Below are 25386 nucleotides of genomic sequence, written 5' to 3'. Positions count from 1 at the left end.
CATAAACCCCGTTGCTAACAGCCACATGTCCTCTGCAGCGAGCAATCGCACACTTGTCTGTCTCAGCTGATCTTGGAGTCACGGAGAAACAATTTGTCTGATAGCCGTGTTTAAAGCATACACAAATGTTTCAATCTGTCAGAAGTGTCAGAACAGTTCAGGTTAGTTGTTGAATTGGACCGGTCCCATCCGCATCTTTCGAACCGCTGCCCCCAATTACACATGAACCAGGAAAAGTGGTGCCTAAGTCGAGGGGTGGGGGGTCGCGATTTTTATACTGTTGCTTTATTAAAATACCATCTGAATAGATGTTCTGTTCATTATATATGTTCTGGAGCCATGGAATGTTGTCATGGTACGGGCAAGCGGAGTACCCAATAAATATTGTGATAACTGTTTGAACAGATAAATACGAGATGTTCTGAAAAAAGGATATGGTCAAAAATGTCAATGTTACTGGATATTCATGTCCAAGAAAAAAAAAAAAATCGATAAGACTTTTTTAGGTTCCCCTCACCCATAACTCTAAATCCTGACCCTGCCCCTCCAGTGCCCCTCCCCCATTTCAATTGTACATGTATATACCTCTCTTTTCGTCACTTGTAGTTATTTGATGGTGCTTATTGAATATACATTGGGGGCTGGAGTGTTGAGGTTAGGGGTGTGAAGGAACTTAAGGAACTCTTTCCAAAAAGGATATATATATTTCAGAAAATGTTCAAATACTGGGATGTTATCACAAATATGAACATTATGTGATCTAGCATCGTAAAAACTGTGTTGAAACCTTTCAAATACCAAAATGGAAATACTGGATAAATTGGTTTTGCTCAAATTTATTCTGGATTTGATTGAAAACCTGCTGTGGCAATCTTACTGAAACTGATTTTTTCAATTTCTCATCTTTCTTTCTCTTTCAGAGACTGTTGCCACAGTTACAGTTAAAGCATGTCCGAGCAGCATCAGGGCGACCTATGAATACAGTGATTAAGTTTGTACCCCAGCAAGAAGCATGGATCGTAGAACGAATGGGGAAATTTCACAGGAAGTTAGAGCCAGTAGGTGTTTAAATCCTTATAATCCGTCGCACTTGTCTACGTCTTGTCTGTATGCGCAGTGGATGGTTGACAAAAAACGGTATTTTACATCCAGTGATATTAAAATTACACTTGCGAAAAACGTTGTTAAACATATGATGTCACAGTGTGATATGAAAACTGAGTAAATAATAATATTTATTTTCTGTCATAGTCGAATTGTTTGAACAGTAACATAGCTAAGTTGTTGCCTGGTTTGCTATGTGTCTCAATATCACTATTGATTTGACATCCCATGTAGATGTTGGTTTAAGCCAACCTGTTCTAATTGCATAACGATTTCAAGCGACGCATAGCAAATCAGTCAGCAACAATGCTTCTGTGTTGGTGTTTGGAACAATATGGTGGTAACAGTAACATTTATTGCCTAATTTGATTTTGTTTGAACAACAATTAAAAGTTGTCTATAAAGAGCTATTTTTTCCTCAAAATGACACAAAATTAACTGTCCTTTGCTTTCAAATTTTCTAAAAAAATGTTTAAAATATTTAAGATGGTTACAAGTAGTTTGCTGTGTACACTTTGATACAAATTCCCTCTTATTACACAGTTGCCATTACTATCTATTTGTGTTCAAGTCTTGATTTCATTTTGATGGAGTGTATCAGCTGCAAAATATACATATTGTATTTTTGCAGGGGACCTGAATGCAAGGTTTGGAACAGCATGATAAAAGCAAATGATGCACGGTTAAAAAATTGTATGGATTGTATATGTGATCCATGTTTAATAATTAGTGTTTATTTTTCTTGCTTGCTAAAAATGATTGAACACACGTTTTACATGTCGCACATGGGACGTATATTAAACATGAAGGAGTATGACTGCTGTGACACTTTTATAAATGCCATATAATTTTTTTTTACAGGGTGTGAATATACTGTTGCCATTTCTTGACAAGATTAAATATGTGCAGAGTTTGAAAGAAATTGCTATTGATATTCCATCCCAAACTGCTATTAGCAAAGGTAAGTATCAACATCATGATGGATATTAAGTTGTATACATACATATATATATATATATATAAGTAAAGTTGTCATTCCGACAACTGAATAGTAACGCAATGTACATTTCATTCAAGCAACTTTAAAAGTGACATTACATTGTTACATTGAGTCACATTAGTTCATTATTATTTTTATCAGCTCTATTTTTATTATGCAAATAATTATTAGGCTTATAGTCTTCTTGCATGCATGTATACGTCTGTGTGTGTATGAACAATTTTCTTCAACTTTTAAGCTTACCTGATACCTTGTCTGATGCAAATATATATGCAATGATTTTGTGATTGGGCCAAAAAAAGTATTCTAACATGTTTTTCAGATTTGGTGGAAGAACTAACCAATACGGGTAGTTGATGCGAATCATTTTGAATTTCTAAATTTGGCCCAAGATGGTCGACTGGTGGCCATTTTGTTTTTGTCACAATCTATTCCAGAATGCTTTGAGCTATTCACTTTAAGTTTATACATAGACTGTACATCTTGGCATACATATGCACATACAATAATTTTCTGATCAAAGATGGTCACCTTAGGTTTATATTGTCTGATCTTTCCTCAAACTAGGCGGAGGGAGTAACATTGGAGAGGTTGATGCACATCACTTTGATTTGTAAAGTTTACTCAAGATGGCTAACTAGACCCAATTATGCAAGAAATGTTTACTATGCACAGGACTAGGAGCTAGATTATCTGACAAATGTATATTGTTTTGTGATAGCTCACAAATAAAATTCATGCTTTTGTCATTTTATGAGTCGTGATGATTATGAATAGGAACTTTTATTCTACATGTATTATAATGCACTGTGCCAAATTTGGTAAGCTCAAAATTTGAATTTTTATGGCAAAGTAATTTATTATTTAGTTAAAAACACTGAAAACTGTTTTTTGTTACTCACTTTATAACAAAAAACAGAATTCTGTAATATGCTTATTGTCTTTAACCTTTTCACCACCAGTTCTCTCTTTTCATCACAAATTCACAAAATTTATAGTTTATAGTCTGCACTTTCCTTCAGAAGATTGGGACAAGAATAGTCAAATTTTTTGAGTAAAAACTAAAAATTGACTAAGATTTTGTCTGTTGAATCCAAAATTACGGTTCAATTCCAGAAATATTGAAGAAAATAAGAAAAAAGTGCAGACAAATTAGGACGAGAAAGTGTGGTGGTGAAAAGGTTAACATTAAATACACAACAGGGACTGTGCTTTGCAGAATGCTTGTTTTATTTATTGTACTGCACTTATCTATTCACAAATAAGCATCTTAACTGAAGTATACAACACAATAAGATATATTGCCTCTATTTTGATAGACAATGTAACTCTTGGCATCGATGGAGTACTGTATCTGAGAGTGGTAGATCCGTTCAAGGTAAGTGCATTTTATAATTATTTATATTTGTAATTCAATAACTATTACAATGCAGAAGGGCTTTATTGTATTTCATAATATCTATCAGGTTAAAAAAGTATCACAAAATTGAAATTACATAAAAATAAACAAAAATGATTGACCATTTTGGCAGGAAAAACTTGGTGTACAAAAATTCACTACGTTCAATTACCCACCATAGACTCCGGTCAGTCAAAATGACTATTTTGAACTGTAGGCATTAATCAGTGATTCTGCCGGTGACTGAGAGATAGAATCCAGGTTAGGGGAAGCCCCATGACCTCAAGATTCTTTTACCCCTTACGTCATGAACCCACGTGACCGAGGCCACCTGGCAACGCCACAGGTAGCCGTCCATCACTCTTAATTTCTCTCCGCCTCGAGTGGAGATGAAATTTAGCGAGCTCTGCTGGATCGCCTGCTTTTTTTTCCTGTCCGGATTTATAGCTTGGGTTGTTGCCGCTGCTCGGCATCCGACATGGTAGCTGGTAGGATAAGTTTTCCTTGTCTTTTTTTACCCTCGTGTCGTTTTCCCCTTTGTGTGTAGTATTTTTCACAGCAAAGAAATCAAAATCCGGCGCCACTACGTAGTCACATGTTGATTTCATGGCGGCACCTTTTACAACTGTAATTCGTTTCCCTCATGCATGTCGTCTTTTATTTTTAATGTATTTAGCAATATATAGGTGTAATGACAGCACCAGGGCTCGCTGCCGTTTTTCTTTCCAGTCTCCTCGTGTTTAGAGTCGACCGTGCAGTGGTTATATTCAGAATTTACCAGCATAGAAACCGCATCCGAGATACTTTGTTGTAGCTACGTGCGGGTTTCGGGGTTTTTGTGTGAAAGCGTGTTTTTTTCACTGGAGTTCTGAGGCCTGAGATTTTCTTTCAGAGCCATCAAGATCGCTGAGACTGCATGACCGCGTCACAGCAAGGTCGCGCGTCCAGTAAACAAATCGGTTAAAGTGAGTTGCGTGTTTTGCATGAGTGGAAAGTCCTCACGCTCGGCTACCGGTACTTCATGTACCGGGACGTCGAGTAAGAGGCCCGACGGTGGAGGTACCGATATTTTTCTCGGTCTCCTCCGCTGATCGGAGGGCATCCTCACAGTCTGTTTTTTTTCAGGCGGTAGTTTACCCGATTTTACCGGCTGCAGCGAGGCTGTGCCCCTGGAGGCTTTCCTCCTATGGGGCCCGTTGCGGGTCTCTTTGTGGACCCTTCCTCGCACGGCACCGGGTTTGCCTCCGAGTTGAGGGCTTTGGTCGAAGGACTGTCGGGGCAATTGCGTCCCTGGCAGGCCGGGTAGATCAGACGCAGTCGGAGCGAGCTGTCTCCACTGTGTCCCCTCGGTGGGCAAGCAGGAAGAGACACGAAAGCATGTTTGCATTCAAACACGTCTCTTCCGGGGAACCCCCGTTCCCAGTCACGGCTCTCCCACTATTTTGGGGGGTGGCCGAGGCTCAGGCTAATTGCACCGGTCCTTCTCTGGATCCGCGGGCACTGAATGCCAACAGGGTGCTGGCAGCCAAGTCCCCGATCTCGGGGCAGGGCTTTCAGGGCAGGGCACGCGTTGACCCCCCCACTTTCAGCCAGCTAGGGTTCGTCACGCGGTAACGGTACAACGGTAACGAATTTATCCTTGTGTCCGGTCTCCGCTGTGGGTTTTGACTCCTTTCTTATCGGCCCACGGGCGTCCCCAGAGGGAACCGACCCTGTCATGAGACGCACAGTCGAACACGCTCCCTCTCGCATATTTTAAGTTAGAGGAGACGCAGTTCACTCGCGTTGGATACAGCCGGTACTCCGGGCGGTCCCTCAGAGTCTTCCATCTATATGACTCGGTGAGCCACGCTTTTGGGGTGAGGCGGAGTATCATCGATCCCAGTGATACGATGTATATACCCCCACCCTTGATCCTAAAGCGACCACCTAAGGTTGCTTCAACGCTTATGGGATCACGGGTGTCGGGATCCAAAGCAACCCCGTCGGCACATCTCTCCCCTGTTCGTCTGAGTGCGGAGTGGGGCGCAGAGCACGCAAACGGTGTTGATGGGCAGCGTTGGTCAGCCGCGGAGGATGTAATGCTTAAGGCCCCCGGGTGGGGATAACGTTAGGCAACATTTCCCACTGGACCAAACGCTACCCGGTCGGTGTATTTCGGGATCAGACCCCATAGCGTGGGATGAAACCAAAACACCCCCAACCGGATTCCAAGGCTCCTTCCCCAGACCCAGGTACCATGAATTTGGCAAACCGGGCAAAGAGGGATAGCCGCGTTCCATGGGTGTCTTTGCCAATTGAGGACGACCCATCTAGCCCTGAGGGCAGAGTTGCTTGAGCGCATTATTATGCGTGCCCAGCATTCTGGTGACCTTGGAGGCAGAACGCACCAGCCTCCTAGACCAGGCGACATTTTTACTGGTGGGCCACCGCACATCTACGTGCGACACCCCCTAGTGTTGCCTGGCTCGCTTGGCCAGGGCCACTACTGTGCTACGAGACGCGGCCTTAGACGCATGTGTTTTCGCCGACAAGCTGAGCCGGGGTACGTCCCCACCTCAGTGACGCAGACTGGATACCCTCCACCCTCTTTGTTCAGGGAATGGTGGGTACAGTCTCGGAGCTTCGGAGTGCAATGAATCAGAGGGTTCAGATTGAATCCGCTAGCCAGTTGGTCCTGCCATGGGTAAGCGGAGGGCACCCCAAGCACAGAAAACACAACGCCCTAGGGCGTTGCCCGCTAGACAGTCAGCCAGGAGGCAAGCGCTTATACCCTTCCATGGGAGGGAAGGGTAGTGGCGTGCCCCCGGGGAGGTAAGAGCCAGGTGGTGGCTCCTCACCCTCTCTGGGCGGATGTCTACCCGGCAGCAGGGGAAGCATGTTTGACGCTCACCTCTGCAACCGGGGGAGACAGGCACGTGTTCGGTGAGTGGCCAGGTCACAACTTAGTGACTACTTCAGGCCTTGGGGAACTCGCCTCATGGGGGAAGGGAGCACCCTCCCCCCTTGCAACTGCCGAACACATGGCCACACATCCCTGTCGTACACAGATTGCGCCGGTGTAGTCCGGTTTGGAGACGGCGGGTGAACGACCCCTGGACCTTCCCAGGTGGTGACATCCATTTACGGCATACCGCTGAAATCTCCACTTCCCCCCGTCAGTGTCTCCCCTGTTGGGCACTGCCAGGGGACTCCCGCAAGGCAGAAGCAATCAGACAGGAAGTAGCAGTTTGCTGGGGAAAGACGCCATACACAGGGTACATCAGCCGGAACTAAGTCCAGGCTTCTACCCAAATGTGTTCGTAGTACCAAACCTACAAGTGGCAGGCGTCCAGTTTTGGACCTAGACAGACTGAATCAGTACGTGCCCCTCGATCGGTTCCACATGGACACACCATTCAGGGTTCTTCTCTCCATCCACCGTTTTGACTGGCTAGCCCCGCTAGATTTAAGCGGGGCCTACCTACACGTACCGATGCACCTAGCGAGTTGCCATCTCCTTCGAATCGCCCAGCTGGGCCAAGTATTCGAACTTCGGTGCCCCCCTCCGTTCGGGTTAGGCACAGTGCCCTACGTGTTCACCAGAGGGATGAAACAGGTAGTGCTGCTGCTTCACCAGATGTCGGTACACCTCAATCCGTACCCAGACTACTGGTTACCAACAACCCGGGCAAGGGGTAATAGCCAAACGCATCAGGCTAACACAGGATTTACTTCACCAGCTGGGCTCGTTAGTAAATCGACAAGTCCCACCTCGAGCCAACGCGCAGTTGGTGTCCCTGGGCATGGAGTTTTGACACAGAGGTAAGCTTGGCTTAGCTATTTCAAGCATATTGCTTAGCGCTAAGCAGCCTAGCCGAATGCCTAGTCAGCGTTCCCTCGGTGTCCCTCCGTGAACTAATGCGGATCATCGGAATGATGACCTCGGTTCGAAGGGTCGTTCCCCAGGCCGCACTACGCAGCCGCCCGGTATAACACTTGTTATAACGCCGAGCTCTTCTATGGGAACTAGTTAGGCGGGTTTCGATCTCGGACCAAGTGAAGGAAGCTCTGCCCTGGTGGTCGTCACTGACCAACCTCGGGCAGAGGGGCCCCCTTGGACCCGCTCGCCGCAGGCATGACTCTGGTAACAAATGCCCCCCCCCCAGGGTTGGGGAGCGCATCTATTGGACGAACAAGCCCAAAGATATGGCTCCCGCATAGTTTTGGGACCACCATATCATCCGGCTCGAACTGTGAGCAGTGTACAATTAGCATTACCATGCTTTCTACCCGTAGTTCGAGACCACAGAGTCCTGCTCTGCACAGACAACGCAGCGGTGGTCTCCTTCAAGAAGGAGGGGGGACGCATTCCCCATCGTTGTCAGTCCTAGCGGAGCAAAATCCTCCTTTGGTGCCTGGAATACAATGGGGAGCTAACCGCACACCACCTTCCAGGGGTGAGGAACAGTCTGGCGACGCCTTTTCAGGGCGACTCCGTCTCCAGAACACGGAGTGGCTGATACCCCAGTGGGTAGCCTCCAGGCTGTTTCGGCTGTGGACGGTCCAAGGTTAGACCGTTTGCCGCACCCCGGAACACCAAGCTCCCAATGTACGTAACACTCCTGCTGACTCCAGGAGCCTGGGCCAGGGTCGCTTTGCTACCCCCCCCCCGGATCCACTTAGTTGTGTACGCTTTTCCTCCCTTCCCGCTAGTCCACCGGGCACCGGAGAAGACTTCGACAGGTGCACACCTGCATATTATCATTGGTTGCACCCAATTGGCCGAACAGGGCCTAGTTTCCACTTCTGTCGGAAACGATAGTCGAAACACCAGCAGTGCTTCCGGACTTACAGGACATGCCGTCCCCACCAGACGGCGCACTACCACGAGCCCAGCGGGTATCACTTACCCGCATAGAGGCTCTCATTAGACCCGCCCATACGAAAGCTTTATCTGAGCGGGCTGCCAACGTCCTGGCCAGGGCGAACTGGGATTCCACCAATGCAGCCTACATTTCTAGGCTGCGAGCATACACTGGTTAGTGTAGCGGAAGGGAGATTGATCCACCTGTTTGACGAAGTGGGTTTGTCCTACGCAGCGATTGTTGGCTACAGGTCGGCCTTGTGCCCCACCATTCAAACGTACGGGAACAAGACTAACCGATTGTCCTACTATTAGGAGACTATTTACTGCTTTCCAGATGCTGAAACCCCATGCAAGGGAACTGCCCAACTGGGACTTGTCGGCTGTGTTGTCCGCTCTAAGCAGACCGCCTTTTGAGCCTCTCCAATCAACACCACTCAATTTTTTGAGGTGGAAAATAGTCTTCCTACTGGCCCTCGCCTCAGGTAGGCGCCGGTCAAAGCTAGGCGCGCACTATCCTTTGCGGACGGTTGTGCCGCTTTTATGGGCGATCAAGTTGTACTAAGACACGAATCGGGTTCTCGCCAAGAACCAAATCCCAGGACACGATCCTCAACCGATCGTCATCCCCCGGCTGGCAAATATTGTCAGTCCGGAAGATCAGGAGGAGTTGCTTCTCTGCCCGGTCCGAGCGCTGAGTTGCTACGAGAACCGTACCAGGTTTTCTAGACGGGGAACCAAACACATGTTTTTGTGTTACGGCCCTGACAAGCGGGATAAGCCGGTTTCCCCGACTTCCATCCCCAGGTGGATTACTGCGACTGTACTGGAGGTCTATAATACACTATCCTCCTCAACACAGACCTTGCAGAGACACCAAGTACAAGAACATGAGGTCTGTGCAATTGCTAACTCACTAGCGCTAGCGTCAGGTGCCCCCCTCAAACACATTCTGAGGGCAGGCTTCTGGAGAACGCAGAACGTCTTCATCAACTACTACCTAGGAGACACCCAATCTATTGAGCAGGGTCTCTTCAGGTTAGGCCCCATCGTAGCGGGTCAGGCCTTGTTTGCTGACCCAGCCCGAACGACTGCAGGGGCCTCTGCGCATAGGCGATAAGTCAGTCTCTGCATTTTTGCGGGCAGATTGTCTGTTCCACTAGCACTTCCTGGAAGCTCTTCGCATGGTAACTCATTTGCAAAATAATTTGCATTTTCATTTGCATCACCATGTATGTCTTCCTAAATTCTTTTTTTTTGTATTCATGATAACTACCTAGTCACTGGTGTATTCTTATTCCAGTGTTTTCAAATATTACATATTGTCAAATTTTTTAACTTTTATATAGTCAGTAATCATGACTCTTATCTGTTTTTAATAGGCAAGTTATGGCGTGGAAGACCCAGAGTTTGCGGTAACACAGATAGCACAGACCACCATGAGATCTGAGATTGGTAAAATCCAATTAGATCACGTATTCAAAGAAAGAGAATCACTTAATCAGCATATCGTGGGTGTGTATACATAGAATTTACATAAACTTGCATAAAATTATTATGAGTCAATATTACATAAAACATTGCAACATATAGAAAGCACATAATTTATAATGTTCTTTATTTGGCAACCTGAAAAAAAATTTTACTCTGAGAAGGTATAATTTGCATTAATTTTGTGAAAGTCAAAATTTTGCAGATCAGTGAAAATCATGAAATTTTGTAGCAGTTTAAAAATGTATCTGCATTCTACGTCACGATATTGTAACGACTTTCATGAAGTTTTGTGTGCTGTAAAATACTTTTTAATTTAACTGGAATTAATTTTTTCTGAAAAGACTTTTTGGGTGTTTTGTATGGAATTTATTTTCACTGATTTTTGACAAGTTGAATGTAAAATATCGGAAAAGAGGTATATTCGCTAGATTTTATTTACACTGAATCATTCCTTCAGCAAAAATTAATTACAAGCGAATATAAAGTTTTTTACAGTACATGAGTGCCACAAAATCATAAAAATCTGACTGTAGCTAATTCATTTTAATTACAAAATGTTGGAGAGTTGAACTGTGTTTTGCCATGTTCAGTTATCCATTCACCGGTTAATACACTTTGCTTGTGCTTGTCTTCAATATGAAATTCAATTGAAAATCTAACCCATTTAGAATTTTTTTACAGAGGCTATTAACAATGCGGCAGAAGCCTGGGGCATCAGATGTCTTCGATATGAAATCAAAGACATTACTCTTCCAACCAGAGTTAAAGAAGCCATGCAAAAGCAAGTTGAAGCAGAGAGACAAAAAAGAGCTAATATTTTAGAATCTGAAGGTAATGACTGCAGAAATATTTGTAATATTTGATCATAGCTATGATGGTGTGAGAAAAACTCCCCCAACTAATGTTAAGGCTTAGGTTTGTGTTCATTTTGGTGATAATATAATACATGTACATTGTATATGACCTAGTAACAGGAACTTGATGCAAAGATTTACTGTATGAATTATAATTAGTAACAAATTAAATGTGTTGGTGTCAAATACAAAAAATCTACTCTGATTAATCAAATAACTTCAATAATGACCTTTGAATTACAATGTTTAACCCGTATCCTGCCTGACTTAACACTGACTTTGCATGATTAGATAAGGGTTAAATATACCCTATGCTAGAAACATTAGTTTCTAAGATTCCATATAACAAGACTAACTATAGGTTGCTTATATTCAAATACGAGCATTCAAGTCAAAATAATAATGAATGAGTAACTTCAATTGCTTATGCAAGTTGTCTAAAAGTGTACAAGTCAATATAATAATTTGAGGAGGCGATAACTTTATTAGTATTCACTCAGTGGTTACCTTGAAATAGGAAATACTATTATACATTTGTCACCGTAACGCCATAAGTTACATCGTGCTGTAATTTTGCGGTATTTTACGTAGTATTTTCATCTTACCATATTAGGAAATGCGAATTCCAAATATGGAATGATTACGTGCATAAGCGTCTTCTAATAATAAAAACAAATATGGCTGCCACCAGAGTTTGACTGGACTCCACACAAAGAAGTTTGCTGATTCTGTTCTAAAGTTTTCTGGATTTCGTGATGAATCGCAGTGTAGGTCTGGCAATTAAAAATATTACTGTTTGCTTTCATGGCTCAGCATTACAGTAGTAATACTTGAGTATAATTCTTGGATAGAATATTTCATTATCACTGCCATGTTTATCACGTTATCATTCCCAATTAGTTTGTTTGAATCAAATGTCTTTATTAATAACTTGTTCGCAACTAATGCATGTTAGAAAAGTTGTTGGCAGTCTCTACAAAGAAATCATGTCTTTCTTTTCAAAGGTGTCAGAGAGTCTCAAATAAACCGCGCAGAAGGTCAAAAAAGATCTACCATATTAGCGTCAGAGGCTATAAAATTAGAATCCATCAACAGAGCTGCTGGAGAAGCGGCTGCTGTCATAGCCAAAGCTGAGGCCAGGGCAAAAGGATTGCAGCTTGTTGCTGATGCATTGTCAAGACAGGTATTCTATATTCTCACTATCTAAGCATTCAACACTAGTTCTAATAATCTAGAACTATATTCAGGCTTCTTAGCTTTGCTGTTGGCAAAGTAAACTGAGTGTAGATGTTCATATTACTGATTGTCTGTCGTCATTAACTTTATATTTTTGACTTCTTTTTGAAAACAGCCAGCCTGATTGCTTCACAATATTGTATTTGTTCATTTTGTGACAAATATCTTCACCTCTCTAATTTTAGTGCACATTTTTGTCATTTTTGGTAAAAATATACTATTTTGGCTTATTATTTAAAATGGCTTGCCCAATTGCTTTGATATTTTATATGAAGTACCTCAAGTAGACTTTAGTCGGATTTATTAATTTTGTGACAATACCTTAATTTTTAATAAAACATGTTTTACCAACTTCTTCTTTAAAATGGCAAGCCCAATTGCTTTGATATTTTATATGTCAACACATTTGGAAGACCTCTGACAGATTTGTGATTTTTATGATAATAAGATTTATTTCCTAATTTTTGTGAATATTTTAGTCATTTTTGGTAAAGAAATTCTATTTTCAACTGTCTAATTCTATAGCATAGTTATATCAGCTATATTTTAGTAAGATATTTGATGTTCACAATGATTTAATAATAGAAAAACCAAAACATATACTTGGTTTCAATAATAGATTTCAATCCTGATAACAAATCTAAAGCTATCTAATGCAATAACATTAGGTAGTATGGTGTGTATATGCAAAATAGCTGAAAATGTGATGTTTTCTGTGTGTAGCATGAAATCTATACGATTTCACCATGAAATGATTCCACAAAGGTAATTTACATACCTGGTAGTTTATAACAAAATTGACATAAACTCTTTAATTTGTAAACCAACCATTATTTGATTTGAACAAGGAATGTCTTCTTCTGTCAGTTTGTATGCACTGTTTACGAGAGCAAGCCATATGCACAACAGTACAGAACAATATTATTACCGGTAATTTCACTAATTTGTATAACAATATATGGTAAGTGAAGTGTTATGATATAAGTATGGTATTAATAATTATTATTTATTTTTTTGATACAGTACATTCCGCACCTAAAACTGTATTTCATATTTGGAACACCATAATCATTAATGTTGCATTTCTTGGTTAATACATTTTTTGTAGGACATTTTTTGTATTTTTTGATTACTAGTTTGGTGGCAATGCAGCTTCTCTGAATGTAGCTGAACAGTATGTACAGGCTTTTGGTAATCTAGCCAAGACAGGAAACACAGTGTTACTACCCACAAACACTGGTGATGTTAGCAGTATGGTTACACAGGTATATCTTTTTATTATGCATTAATAATTGTATGAGCCAAGACTCTTCACAGTTGGCATGTCCCCAACTGTGAAGTATATTGTTGTAATGTATAGTATTTGTTGTCTAATATGTAAGCAGGTTCACATTACTTTTTAATCATATTTTTTTTTTTGTATGTCTTTGTTGCCAATGGTGTCTTTTAATAGACTTTTTACAAAGAATGTTTTTCAGCATCATAATTGAGGTAAAATAAGTGTTTACAATAAGTTATTGTTTTGCTTTCTATTCCCTTTGACAGGCCATGGCAATATACCAAAACCTTAGTAGCACACAGCAACAGAACCAAACTCCGATTCCAAATCAGAACATGGACAAAGAAACAGATTTGGTAAAGCCTGACATTGTGGATATTGAAGCTATCCGTCGTGAAATTGTCAATGAGGTTGACAAAGTAGTTAAAAACATTGAAAACGATCTAGATAAACGAAAATAAAATACAAATTTGATATCATGTGATATATAAATAAAGTATTGTATTTGCCTTTTAATTTTTGTTTTAAGGAAAAATGCCATCCAGTTGCTTGAAAGATTGTTGGTTTTGCATATTCTGCTTGAAATCATGTTGAGTCAATGAGATCACAATCTTAGAATGATGTCTTTCAGAGCCCTGAAAGCAACTCTCATTGTCACTTGGTCGTTCATCTGGCTGAGGAAATGCAATGTGATATTTCGGAGTACTAAAAGAGAATAATTTTTCAGATGATTGTCAGTACATTTTTTGATATTTTATGCTAAACTTGATATTTGGTTCAATGAACATGTTGGATGAACATACTCTTATGTATCTAATTTAACAACTTCCCTTAGTGTATAATAATGTAAACAGTCACAGGAACAAAGCATGCAAATTCGAACATTAACATAAAATGAAAACCTATTCCAAGCATGCATTTGAATGTCAAAATGAAAATATACTGTGATACATTTACCAGATTTGACAAGATTACAAATTGCTCAAACAGAATAATATCGAGTACCTCTATAGTCCTGGAGCAGATTCCTGACAGTGCTGAAGTAAACAAGTTTGTGCAAGCAGCACCGCATCTAAGGTTAGACCAAATAACATTGAAAAGAAGTACGTTGTTCAAATCAGATTTTTCTAGAAGTAACTTGAAATAGGGTGTGGCATGTCATAGCAACTATAGAAATTTGGAATAAGATTAGTTCGAATAATCTTGTCCAGCTCTCACATTACTGGTGTTTTTGGAGTTGTCTCAGTATGGTCAACCAAATTTCATCAGAATGGTCAAAATTATGCTTCTTGATGTTCTGACACTCCAAAAAAGAATCCACTCTTATCTAGGTGCGTAATTTAGACCATGAACTACACAGGTTTAATTTTTACTATGTGTTCATCTTATCACAGGAACGTGCATAGTTGTATGCTGTTTATAATGGGAAAAACAATGCTTACATTTAATAAGTTGGGATGGTTAATGACTAATTTATTTATTTAGATTTAAAAACTACGTAATCATCTCAATTACAAGATATTCACATGTAGATTTTTCCACATATTCAAAAAAAAATGTGATACATCAAATGAAACAGATTTTAATGTAGAATTTATTCTGTAATACAATAGTAGAAGTTTAATTTGTGAGGGTGATATTTTACTTTTATGAATTACTACCATTGTTTCAAATTGATAACGATCTCCAGAAATTAACACAGGCGGTTCCTTAGTAAGTTTGCCGACGATGTTTGTAATTAGGTGTTTCTTTCATTCACACGTCCACAGTAAAACAATTATTTGATTTATTTTCACTATATTGATCTCGTGATAAATTTACGTGACCTGTGTTTGATATTAGAAATTGTTTTCATAGAATTATGCCTATTAAAGCAGAAGGGTCGTCACCTGCGCGTACGCAGGAATTGAGTTCCAAGCATCGATAACAACACACGCTAAAAGCGCAAAGGCTCGTGGGTAGACGCTTATCTGACGCATGCACAGGTGATGACTCCCGCGCTTTAACATTCGTACACAATGTACAGTGCACTTGCATATTGGTGCCTGGATGCAAATAAATGCCAATATTATCATTTCCTTGTATTTGTTAATGTTACCTATGTTGTTGCGTTATCGAGACCTATAGTTAAAAACTCGGAAAAGTGAATAAATATCTCGTGAAAGGCCGTTTGAATATCATACTTGCCCCCGAAAGATGTAGAATTTTGAAACATTTACAAACATTAAATGGTCGCCAATTTGAATTAATTTCAAATGACTCTCATAGCTGAGCAATCTGAATAAAATCTGATGTAGTGTACGGGCTTTAATTATTTTGGCTATAAACTTATTTTAATTTTATTTTTTATTACTTCTGTTATTAATGCCTTTTTATTTTATTATTTTACTTTGATTTTGATTTTGTGATTTTTTTAAATTCCGCCCTACATAAATCTGACCCGATGCCTATGTAACGAGATTTCAACGAGACCCACTATCGGCAATTTTAGTCAACGAATCACAGACCTACTTCTATAGCGCACATGATGACGTCACCGGGCAGAGTTAGGTGGCAAACACTCAAATAAAATGGCGAATTATACCGACGTTAGCGACCGAGAAAACACGGCTTTTCGGTAAGTTTATCATTGTCAAATGCAACGAGTCATTTTTTATGTTTATATTGTGGCTCGAATGGTTCGAGTTTAGATCGTAATTTTGCGTAGTTATTATGGGAGTGACGATTTTGTTTCCACCGGTTCTACCGAACACCGGTGTCTTTTTCCAGTCGCTTGCCCTGGAGACGGGTGATGTTTTGTTGATGATCGGGCCAAAATCGTCTACGGTATTGAAGCCGTAGCTGTAAATATTCATCAAAATGTATCAACATTTTGTACATTATACAATGTCTTTTTATTAAAGTAACTGTGGACTGGAATAAAATATTTTTATTTTGAACACATCGCAATTGATCAGGAAATATTTTTTTTCTCCAATTTTCTGCGTCGATGCCGTGGCCGGTGACCGTTATACAATTTAAAATCAGTTTGCATTTTTTACTATAGCTGTTTACAGTGTTCTAATCATTACGATTTACTTATTGTTTTGCTTCCATTCTAGATAATTATGCTTAGTGTTTGATGTAAAATTGAAGCGATGACTGAATAAACGAACCTTGGCTGGCGAAGATGTAACAGGAAATGTACACATTTGTTGGAAGTGAAAAAAATTGTTAAATGCTCTGGAATTTCTTTTGAAAATAAAAATATACTAGCAATTTTCTATTAATGGTTTATTCAAGTGGGCAAAATGTAATGTACAGAAAGATTGCTCGTAGAGTATCGCTACACTGAAAAGTAAGCAACCGACAGCCTGTATAAAAGAGGGGCTGTGATTGGCTGTTACTTACGCGAGATTTGAACGGGACTTGCATAGGCGTCGGATCAGATGTATGTAGGGCGGAATTAAAAAAAAATCAAAGTAAAATAATAAAATAAAAAGGCATTAATAACAAAAGTAATAAAAAATTAAAATAAGTTTATAGCCAAAATAATTAAAGCTCGTACACTACATCAGATTTTAATCAGATTGATAGCTGAGTGACCAGGTGATCTACTAGCCACAAAAGTAAAGCTCAATTTTTAGTCCAATGGACCAAGTGCCGGGCCATTTATCGAGATGTGACCCACCCGCCGTGTCAGTTTCAACACTTGTGTCAGTTATAGAGACCATGAATGTCCATGTGACATTCAAATATCAATTATGCAGTGTAACACTGTCTACTTGCGATATTTTAATGTAAAATCAAAGCCCGAAACACGTTTACTTGTGCATGTATAAGACATGATAAACATGATTGGCGAGTATAATCACCAGAGACATAGTTGACGTAATGTTAGATAATGCACATGTATCGTGTAATTCACATATATTCACTCCATTCAATACATTATCTTTTACTTCATTCGTTCGTTTATTACGATATTGTTAAAATATAAACAAAAAATATTTTACAGAACTGTACACAGACATTAGATCATATATTGGTCAAAGAGTAAATGCAATAAAACACAAATGACTCGGAGTATACATTTACAATAAAACGTTGATGCTAGAGGGCTTATGGTATAAATTGACAGCATGGACACATTCTCTTGTGCATTGACTTGACGTATCGAGTACGCCATCAACGGCAATGGTGTGATTACTTTGAAATGCATTGATGGTCATTGATGGCCTTCGTACAATATTCATTCATTTTATTTTTATTTTTTTAATTATTGTACCTTCGGCAAAAGGACGAGGAGAAGGTCGTAAAGGTAACAAGCACGACGCCTTCTAGGTGAATCATTGATTTGTTTCGTAAATATGTCAAGCTGTTTATACATACTATAGTTTTAATGGCGCGTAAAGGTGTATATAATGTATAGATATATCCGATTTATGGGAACACGTCTGGCCTTAGAACACCGTGTTTGTTACGCGTAAACATACATATAGGTATAGATACATACCACTTGTAGTGACACATTAGGAATGCGAATAACCACCACGCTTTTTACAACTTACGACTGCGTCATCAGTATCACGGACACCCGCAATGTTGATGCTGCTATATTTATAATGAATACAGAGCATTAAATCAGGAATAGGACGAAGTCAAAGTTGGCGGGCTATTTTGGTGTCATATACTTCTTTGTAAAATATGTGCTTTCTTTTGGTCTGTGCAATGCCATGCGAACATATATATTAGTGAACTATATGTTAAATTCACAGTTATAATACAATTATTTATCAGCCTTTGACAGTATATGCGAACAAACATTCAGTGAGAGAAAAACATAAATGTGTAATGTAACACACAGTATTATTGTACACATAGTTATTAATTGATTTAATTGATTTATTTCTACGATTTCATCTACGCCTACCATGCTGTAACTGATCTACTTCTGTAGTCAACTTTGACATGTTGTGATGTTGGTTGTCTGAATCTAATCCAACATTGAAATTGTATTTTCTACCATAAACTATCCCGGAGTTTAAAACGTGTTTCCCTTTCGCATGTTTACTGGGTTCGCAAAAGCAAAATCACTTATCAATGAAGTTTCCCATGGTAGATTCAAATGATATGTTATCATTATTACAGTGGATTGATTAGCTGGACACACTACAATGTACTCTCAACTTTCAAGCAAATGACCACATAATTAACTTTTTCAGTGCCCCAGCCACAGTTTCTCCCAGGTGATGAAAGTGTTTCGGACCTTTTGAACCACTTAATTATAATTTTTAAAACGTCTATCTAGACAAGCGAAATTAAGAAAAAAATACCACCCTTTGTTGCCATTAAAGCTGAAATTAGTTAGATAAGAAAGATAGAAAATATGATTTCTATAAGAAGAAATACCACATGCACGTTACTGTTTCCAGAAAAATGAGCCATTTTTGCACCATAAGACAACGTTACTTCTATATTTTGATGGTGAACCCGTTAGTATATACGGCCCTTTTCTTTGCAAGCGTTTGAGATATTAATGTACAGAAAGTGTTATCTATTATGTCAATTGTTTCACGCAAATTTTATGATAAATAAATTATCAAATTTCTTTTTCTTTTCTACAGCAAAACCTATAATGTATATGATTGTCTATATTTGAATACAAATAGGGCAGTTTATTACACACTTATTGGCTTTTTCTAGTTTCTTTATTTTTCGTTTCTGTGTATTTGTAATTTTGAAATGAAATAAAATTACTTGAAATATAAAAAAAATACTAAATTGCAAACAAATCACTCAGCATACATTAAATTTGATGTGTTTAGTTAGCGTATCCGTAAAAGCATAATTTTCATCATTGGAGACAATCACGGTATCTCCAATGACGGTAATCATGGAACGGGAAAAACAGAATATTTAAACTAGACTTTGCAACCACTGACTATAGCTTCCAATTTCATTCATAGTGCCCTGATTCCAATATAACTGTATAGTGACTAAAATCAATAATGGGATTCCTACACCGTATATTATAGTTCATTTAACATCGTGGAAAAAACAAGAATTACGATTCTATGTACTGGTATATTCAGCGTTATTGTCCTTGCATATACTATTATTATTCATGTACTGTGAAATTGACGAGTTGGTGAATTACAGTAGTTGCAGGGAAACCACGTTCAGATAATGACAATACTTTTGAATATACGTATGACGGCATTGACCGTAATGCCTATTTCGAATTGGTCAACCTCGATTGAAAATTGTTTATCTTACTACCAAATGTTTTCATTTATCAGCTACTTTCAAGGCAGCCAATATGTATATCAATCTGTATATGTTGTTTAAGACGTATTTACAGGAGATACCTGACAGGCTGACGTGTCTAGTGCATGCAGAACAGACAGATCGAATTTGATGAAAGGTAGGTATTTAGTAGTACTGGTGTCTGAATCCCACGAAACAATGTTCACAATTCCAGTTTTCGAAATGATAATTGTTTTGAAACACTACATCCAATCTATAAGCATGCATCGTGTGTCAACGCAATGAAACGTGTGGATGCATTTAAAGCAAGGGATGTCGCGGCAATTTCTCACTATATTGTTTGTTATATAAATTCCACGGTACAGAAAATTACAGATCATTACTGGGGTTTCAATACATGTGTAACAATTTTATGTGCTTTTATTAATACATACGAACTTTTATATCACGTAATATTTAATAATCGGCAACCTCTAACTTGACCTTCACCCTGTGACTTGCGTGTTGATGCTGTTTTTAAAATCGTCAAATAACTATGTACACCTACATTACTACGTGCAGCTGTATACATTTGTGTAAATTCGAACATCTTACACATAAATGTTCAGCAACGGTATTCGATTATATGATTATGCACCATTTGAGTTGTGACATGATATCCAATAGAAAATACTGAAAATCATAAAATGATTGGTACAATGAACCATGCATGATTTTAAGAAGAAAAAAACAATCACACAGCAACACGCACACACTATCGGACACATTTTAAATGAGTAATATCAGCATACTATTTACTACCGGTGACGCCAGAGCGGATTGAAACTACTATCAACGTAGTCGCCAATGATGGTTACAGTGAGTGTTAAGTAATAATAATAATAATAATAATAATAATAATAATAATAATAATATTATTATGATTCTCCAGTAAGCATTGCGTGATGTTCACAATAGTGCAATAATGTTTTTGTTCATATAAAAAACTAGTGGTCGAACTGAACAGTCATTGGCAGCTAACATAGTAACCCAATCATGGAAATAATCGTGATTCGGGTGTTAACGGTAGTAAATTAATGTAAATATACAATGAATTTAATTACACATTTAGAAAGAAAATAACAAAGTATTAACTCTTCTATGTGATTTATTTTATTATGCTATTTCTAAACATTTTACTAAACACAGATTCTATCAATTTCATTTGCATGTAACTAATATTTCACTCATCAACGGAGATGTTTAATGAGTCGGAAGCCACGTTCATACATTCCATATCCCCTCTCACTTCAGTTTGGTCATTGGTATAAAAAAACATCATGTAATAATTACACATCTCGTCTTCCGTTGTGGCACTGTGAATACAAACCGATTCATTAATATGTAACAATTAGGACAAACTTGCTATTACGTTGCGGATATACATACAAAGTAGATACCCTTTTGCAAAGAGGAAAACCCAACACTTGTCATTTGTTATGTAATATAGAAACCATTTTCTTCATCGAAACAACTTGTTACAAACATTTTTGATGATTTTCCATCATACATGTTGATTCGTCATACCAGAAGAAAGCTTTCTGCTTACAAGATTTGATTTCACTGAATATTGTAGCAGAATGCACGGCAAATATACTTACATAGATAACGGCACCCATTACCTTGGACAATATATTTAACTGGTGTTCTTACCCTATATAAGTTACAGTTTTCTTCTTCGTGGTACTATATACACACTGCAGTTCCTGAAAATACATTGTACATGGTTAGACAGTTCACCTCAAATGGCATAACCAGTGGATGACCAAATTAGCGATTGAAACTTGCGCCATTGTGGAGGTAAATCACGCGTGAGCCATCTTATATTTGAGACATTCGCATCAGAAGAGGTCTGAATACTGGAATAAACATCTAGCATCAACAGTGACAAAAAAAGAACTATACTCACCAACATATCACCTTGACGTATATCTACGTTATTAACTACAGGATAGAACGCCTGCAACATTGTATATATAATATCAATACAAATACAGCATTCAAACCAAACGTTGAGTATAGGACGATTGGCCTTAGCATTTGAAAGAATTTTTTTTCAGATACAATGAGCTTGTAATTAAAAACTGTTCAGAAGATGATTTCAGACTAGATTCCAGACATAATCATCTGATTATAACTCGGAATTATATATATGAACACATATCTCGTAAATTTATGTTTAGATTTAATAATTTAGATAAACGTATATCGAGCTAAATCCACGACTTCAGGCGTATTATTGTTGATGCCTTTGCTATATTTAGTACTATTATTATTATATCATAACTATATCCCACACTTTACTACATTCTTATACTATACAGTCTTGTGAAGTACTGCACCCCCTCTAGAAGGAAGATCATTCGCATTTAAAAGGATCTTCTCCATGCTGTCTCTACAGTATGTTTAGTAAATTATGGTTACATAATTGTTTGGATAAGAACATTATTATTTAAAAAATAGACTTATATTATTGATGAAAAGCGATTTTTCTGTTTATACAAGATATTAAAATTAACTCTATATTTTAAATTTCCCTGCCTTTTTAAAATTATTGCAGTGTATCGGTTGACATTCTAATCTGCTTAATAGTTGTATCTTGAAGGTGGATGTTAAAATAGAAGCCTCTACACTCGTGGTTTTGAAAAGTGGAGGATCACAATATTGGTATTCCAATCGTTATTTATTTCAATGTATTAAACATTATAACTGGTTCTATCGTAATTTGCCAATTCTTTATGCGAGTCCTAGTAATGTGAATCTGACAAAACTGCTGTTATTTGTCACAAACGTACCTTAATTCTAACGATCCTCAGTTGGGAATGTAATCTCGTGAGAGTCCGTAAACGAGACGTTATATCTCGCTGACTCTACTATAAGTATGGGCTCTTTGTCAACAATGAGTAAATACCGCAAGTCGGAATAGTTTATTAGTCAAACATCGATAATTAACCTGTGAGTTTATACTACCAAAGTGACCCACACTAAGAAGGTTGCAAACATAAGATATAATACGGAATCGTAGTTGAGCTATGTGTAACTCATCGCTCGGTGTGAATTGAAAACCACACCATATTGATAGAACTAAAACAATATGCACAACTAATATCACATTTGCTCAGATGATAATATGGAATGTATTTGTGTTGTTAAATTCACAGTTCTTGTGAATTTGTGAGCGCACACTTTGAATTTAGATTGTATTAACTACCTGAGGTCTCTGTGGGTTTTTTTCTCCAATTAAAGTGTATTCACCATTTCGCACACGGTATCCAGTGACAACCATACCTGAAATAATATAGAAACTGCATAAACAAACATGTCAAATTTTTTAATATGATAATACCAGGCATGTAATTGACAATCATTTTGCAGGTACACATACGTTACATAACATGACTTACCCAGATTGTTTGTATGCACACTAAATGCAAAGGGATGCAAAACAGCTTGTCCATTGTATAAACAGTCTGCATCTATATGCCCTGTGAAGTAAATGATACTGGCATTTTGAAAATGTAATTTAATTGACAATAAACGAAACCTACATATAAATATAGTATATTTTAAATAAACAAAATAAAATAAATGCCTACATTTCCTCATGCGTGGAGGAATTGCAGAACTCCCACCGGACAATAAAGCCATGCCCGCCAAATACGCCGGCCTTTAAAACAAGAACCAGGTAGAAGAAACGAATCAAAACACGTTTATCATGACTTCCAGAGCAATATTACTTTCACTGATCGCCATGATCGTGTAGTCAAAGATTACATTTGAAATAGTATTTTACACGAGTAGATACTATGTAGTGTTATATAATCAATTTCATTAAATTTCATCATCCAATATCCTATTACTATCTATTAAGTGTCAACATCAGCTATTAATTATAACGTTGTTATGTCTCTACTTCATACATAACCCAGTCAAAATGATTCTCAGTACTTATTCACTGTTACAAATGCTGTACCATTACTTTCACCATCCTACTACAGCCAGATCTGAAGGCCTTTGCCGCATTCTGGCCACGCTATGTGGCGCGGATCGCGTGGACGGGTTTCATGTTCTCTGCACGTAATAAGCTCGGTTATTAAGCATCCTTTTTTTGGGGATGCCCGGTGGCCGAGGGGAAGACGTGTAGTGGCGTGAAGCTAGGCGATTAGGTGCCGTACGCGAGCGCCGGTTCGAGTCACGCACGCAGTACGTGTTTACTATAATTAGACATAGTCTTTACCTTGCCGTTTATTCGGTGTTATTTGCTTACTCAAAATGATTGACCTGGTGTAAAACAAATCTATATATATGACTATATTCTAAAAAACTAGATACCTTGACATCCGATCCAAACATGTTATATAGTAAGATAAAATAAAAATTAGATACAAAAAAATACTTTTTATCTGTCATCTTTAATGTTAACCCTGATTCGTCTTTTATTCTTTCATCCACTAGACCGTAATGTACTTGAAGTACTAGATATTTGATTCCAGAATTACCACCAACTTTGAAAGCTGTATCTGGAAGAGTTAATATACATTAATATACGTGCGTGTAATTATATGTTTAATAATCATAAATAAAAAGACAAATGGTGTATCTGGTAGTTCTTAAAAGTATGCGGTGAACGCAAACCTGGTGATTAGATATGTATAAACACCATATGTCAAAATATTCACAAGATTCTAGCAAATCTACTAATATATGGAATATATGGTTAAATGACAATGTTGGCAATCTTCATTTATTGAAAGACATTCAGACGTAATTAATTGATGAAACCATAAGAAATGATATGTTTGATATATATAAAGAACTTCCGATTATAGTGGTAGTGATGCTGGGGTTTGGTTATTTCACTCATAGAAATAATTCGACCGCGACAACACCGAGAAAGAAAGTTAGTAAGGTAGTTTTATCGTCACAGACAAGCAGCAAGACATGTGTAATTTGAAACAAATCCGTAGACGATGTAAACATCATAATTATAATTATTCATAGCATATCATTTCTGCTATGACTAATTATCCGATCGCCGTTGTTCCACTTCTATGAACTATCAGTCATTGGGGGCATGATTTTACAGCTGTAACCTATCCGACCAATATGTTTAATGTTATTCCACCTTTTATAATATGTATTCAATGACAATATAGCCCCAAATATTATTATGGTGTTTGTTGCTTTCACAATGACTTACTTTTTGGTAGATACAATTGCGGGGCATTTCTACCCCATGCATACATTATACGCTCTGGTGAGCCTTGTCCGCACACACCAATACCCATGTCCCCACAATTCCTAGAAATAAAGTTCAAGTGACAATTCAAACTACTTCCGTTCATATTATTCTCCAGTTCCCTGCAATCAATCACAGTTCCTCTATCCCCTGTCTGGAAACGGTCATTGTATAAGGTGTAAATTGACCTCTTTCCCTTGCTAAGGCGCGTTGCGAGTATATGCAAAGCATTGTCTGTTGATCAGTACACAGCCGGTCACTATTTTTGACATCGTCAGTGCTGTGTGTCTTGCATGAAGGTGACTTTGCCGATTTTAATGATATTCTGACGGTATTGTAACCTGTCTGACATGTGGTGATCTAATCTCTCATTTCCGGGGGTTCGATTAGAGGAATAATAACAATGTTCGTTAAAACTATGCAAATAAACTACTAGATACAAACCAAATGAATCGTATTATACAAACGATGCCGTCAAATATGCCTCCGCCGTCGTTTATATTTCAAACTGATCTTATAGATATTTTTCAACAAGGTACAAGAAAGGTTTTCTATTCACCGTTTTAATAATGCGCTGTGCAGCTTTTTGTCCTTTTCTATGGTTATCCCCAACAATTATTCAGCCAAAGTCGCAAGTAATTTTCTAA

At 38.5% G+C, this 25386-nt stretch overlaps 2 protein-coding genes and 1 long non-coding RNA gene across 3 annotated transcripts; 2 read left to right on the top strand and 1 right to left on the bottom strand.

The window, feature by feature from the left end:
• The first annotated feature begins 8 nt into the window (after positions 1-8).
• On the top strand, positions 9-15286 carry LOC100377063 (stomatin-like protein stl-1). The gene is made up of 9 exons (XM_085507058.1): positions 9-161; positions 921-1058; positions 1966-2065; positions 3424-3482; positions 9732-9864; positions 10525-10674; positions 11702-11880; positions 13070-13198; positions 13479-15286. Exons 1-9 carry the CDS (start codon positions 126-128, stop codon positions 13671-13673), a joined length of 1119 nt encoding a protein of 372 aa, XP_085363184.1. The 5' UTR covers positions 9-125; the 3' UTR covers positions 13674-15286.
• A 447-nt stretch (positions 15287-15733) lies between these two features.
• LOC146735075 (uncharacterized) lies at positions 15734-16481 on the top strand. Its single transcript, XR_014931320.1, has 2 exons — positions 15734-15829; positions 16314-16481. It is a non-coding gene; the product is annotated as an uncharacterized LOC146735075 (long non-coding RNA).
• A 4109-nt stretch (positions 16482-20590) lies between these two features.
• LOC102803906 (peptidyl-glycine alpha-amidating monooxygenase B-like) lies at positions 20591-24913 on the bottom strand. Its single transcript, XM_085506756.1, has 8 exons — positions 24701-24913; positions 23897-24020; positions 23097-23167; positions 22905-22985; positions 22712-22788; positions 21410-21460; positions 21154-21206; positions 20591-20816 (listed from the first exon to the last, which is right to left on the bottom strand). Exons 1-8 carry the CDS (start codon positions 24843-24845, stop codon positions 20684-20686), a joined length of 735 nt encoding a protein of 244 aa, XP_085362882.1. The 5' UTR covers positions 24846-24913; the 3' UTR covers positions 20591-20683.
• Positions 24914-25386: the final 473 nt, after the last annotated feature.

Source organism: Saccoglossus kowalevskii, chromosome 13 (assembly GCF_978046115.1).
Source record: "Saccoglossus kowalevskii chromosome 13, keSacKowa6.1, whole genome shotgun sequence".
Lineage (NCBI taxonomy): Eukaryota > Metazoa > Hemichordata > Enteropneusta > Harrimaniidae > Saccoglossus > Saccoglossus kowalevskii.
This window is presented reverse-complemented; position numbering and strand designations above follow the sequence as displayed.

Excerpts from the sequence above, each read along its gene's own strand:
- LOC100377063 (XM_085507058.1), top strand. The coding sequence starts at position 126 with ATGTTTCAATCTGTCAGAAGTGTCAGAACAGTTCAG. Across the intron at positions 1,059-1,965 it reads TTCACAGGAAGTTAGAGCCA|GGTGTGAATATACTGTTGCC; the intron begins GTAGGTGTTTAA and ends TTTTTTTTACAG. Across the intron at positions 13,199-13,478 it reads TTAGCAGTATGGTTACACAG|GCCATGGCAATATACCAAAA; the intron begins GTATATCTTTTT and ends TCCCTTTGACAG.
- LOC102803906 (XM_085506756.1), bottom strand. The coding sequence starts at position 24,845 with ATGAACGGAAGTAGTTTGAATTGTCACTTGAACTTTATTTCTAGGAAT. Across the intron at positions 23,168-23,896 it reads TTAAAGATGACAGATAAAAA|GCCGGCGTATTTGGCGGGCA; the intron begins GTATTTTTTTGT and ends CTTGTTTTAAAG. Across the intron at positions 21,461-22,711 it reads AAAACCCACAGAGACCTCAG|GCGTTCTATCCTGTAGTTAA; the intron begins GTAGTTAATACA and ends ACAATGTTGCAG.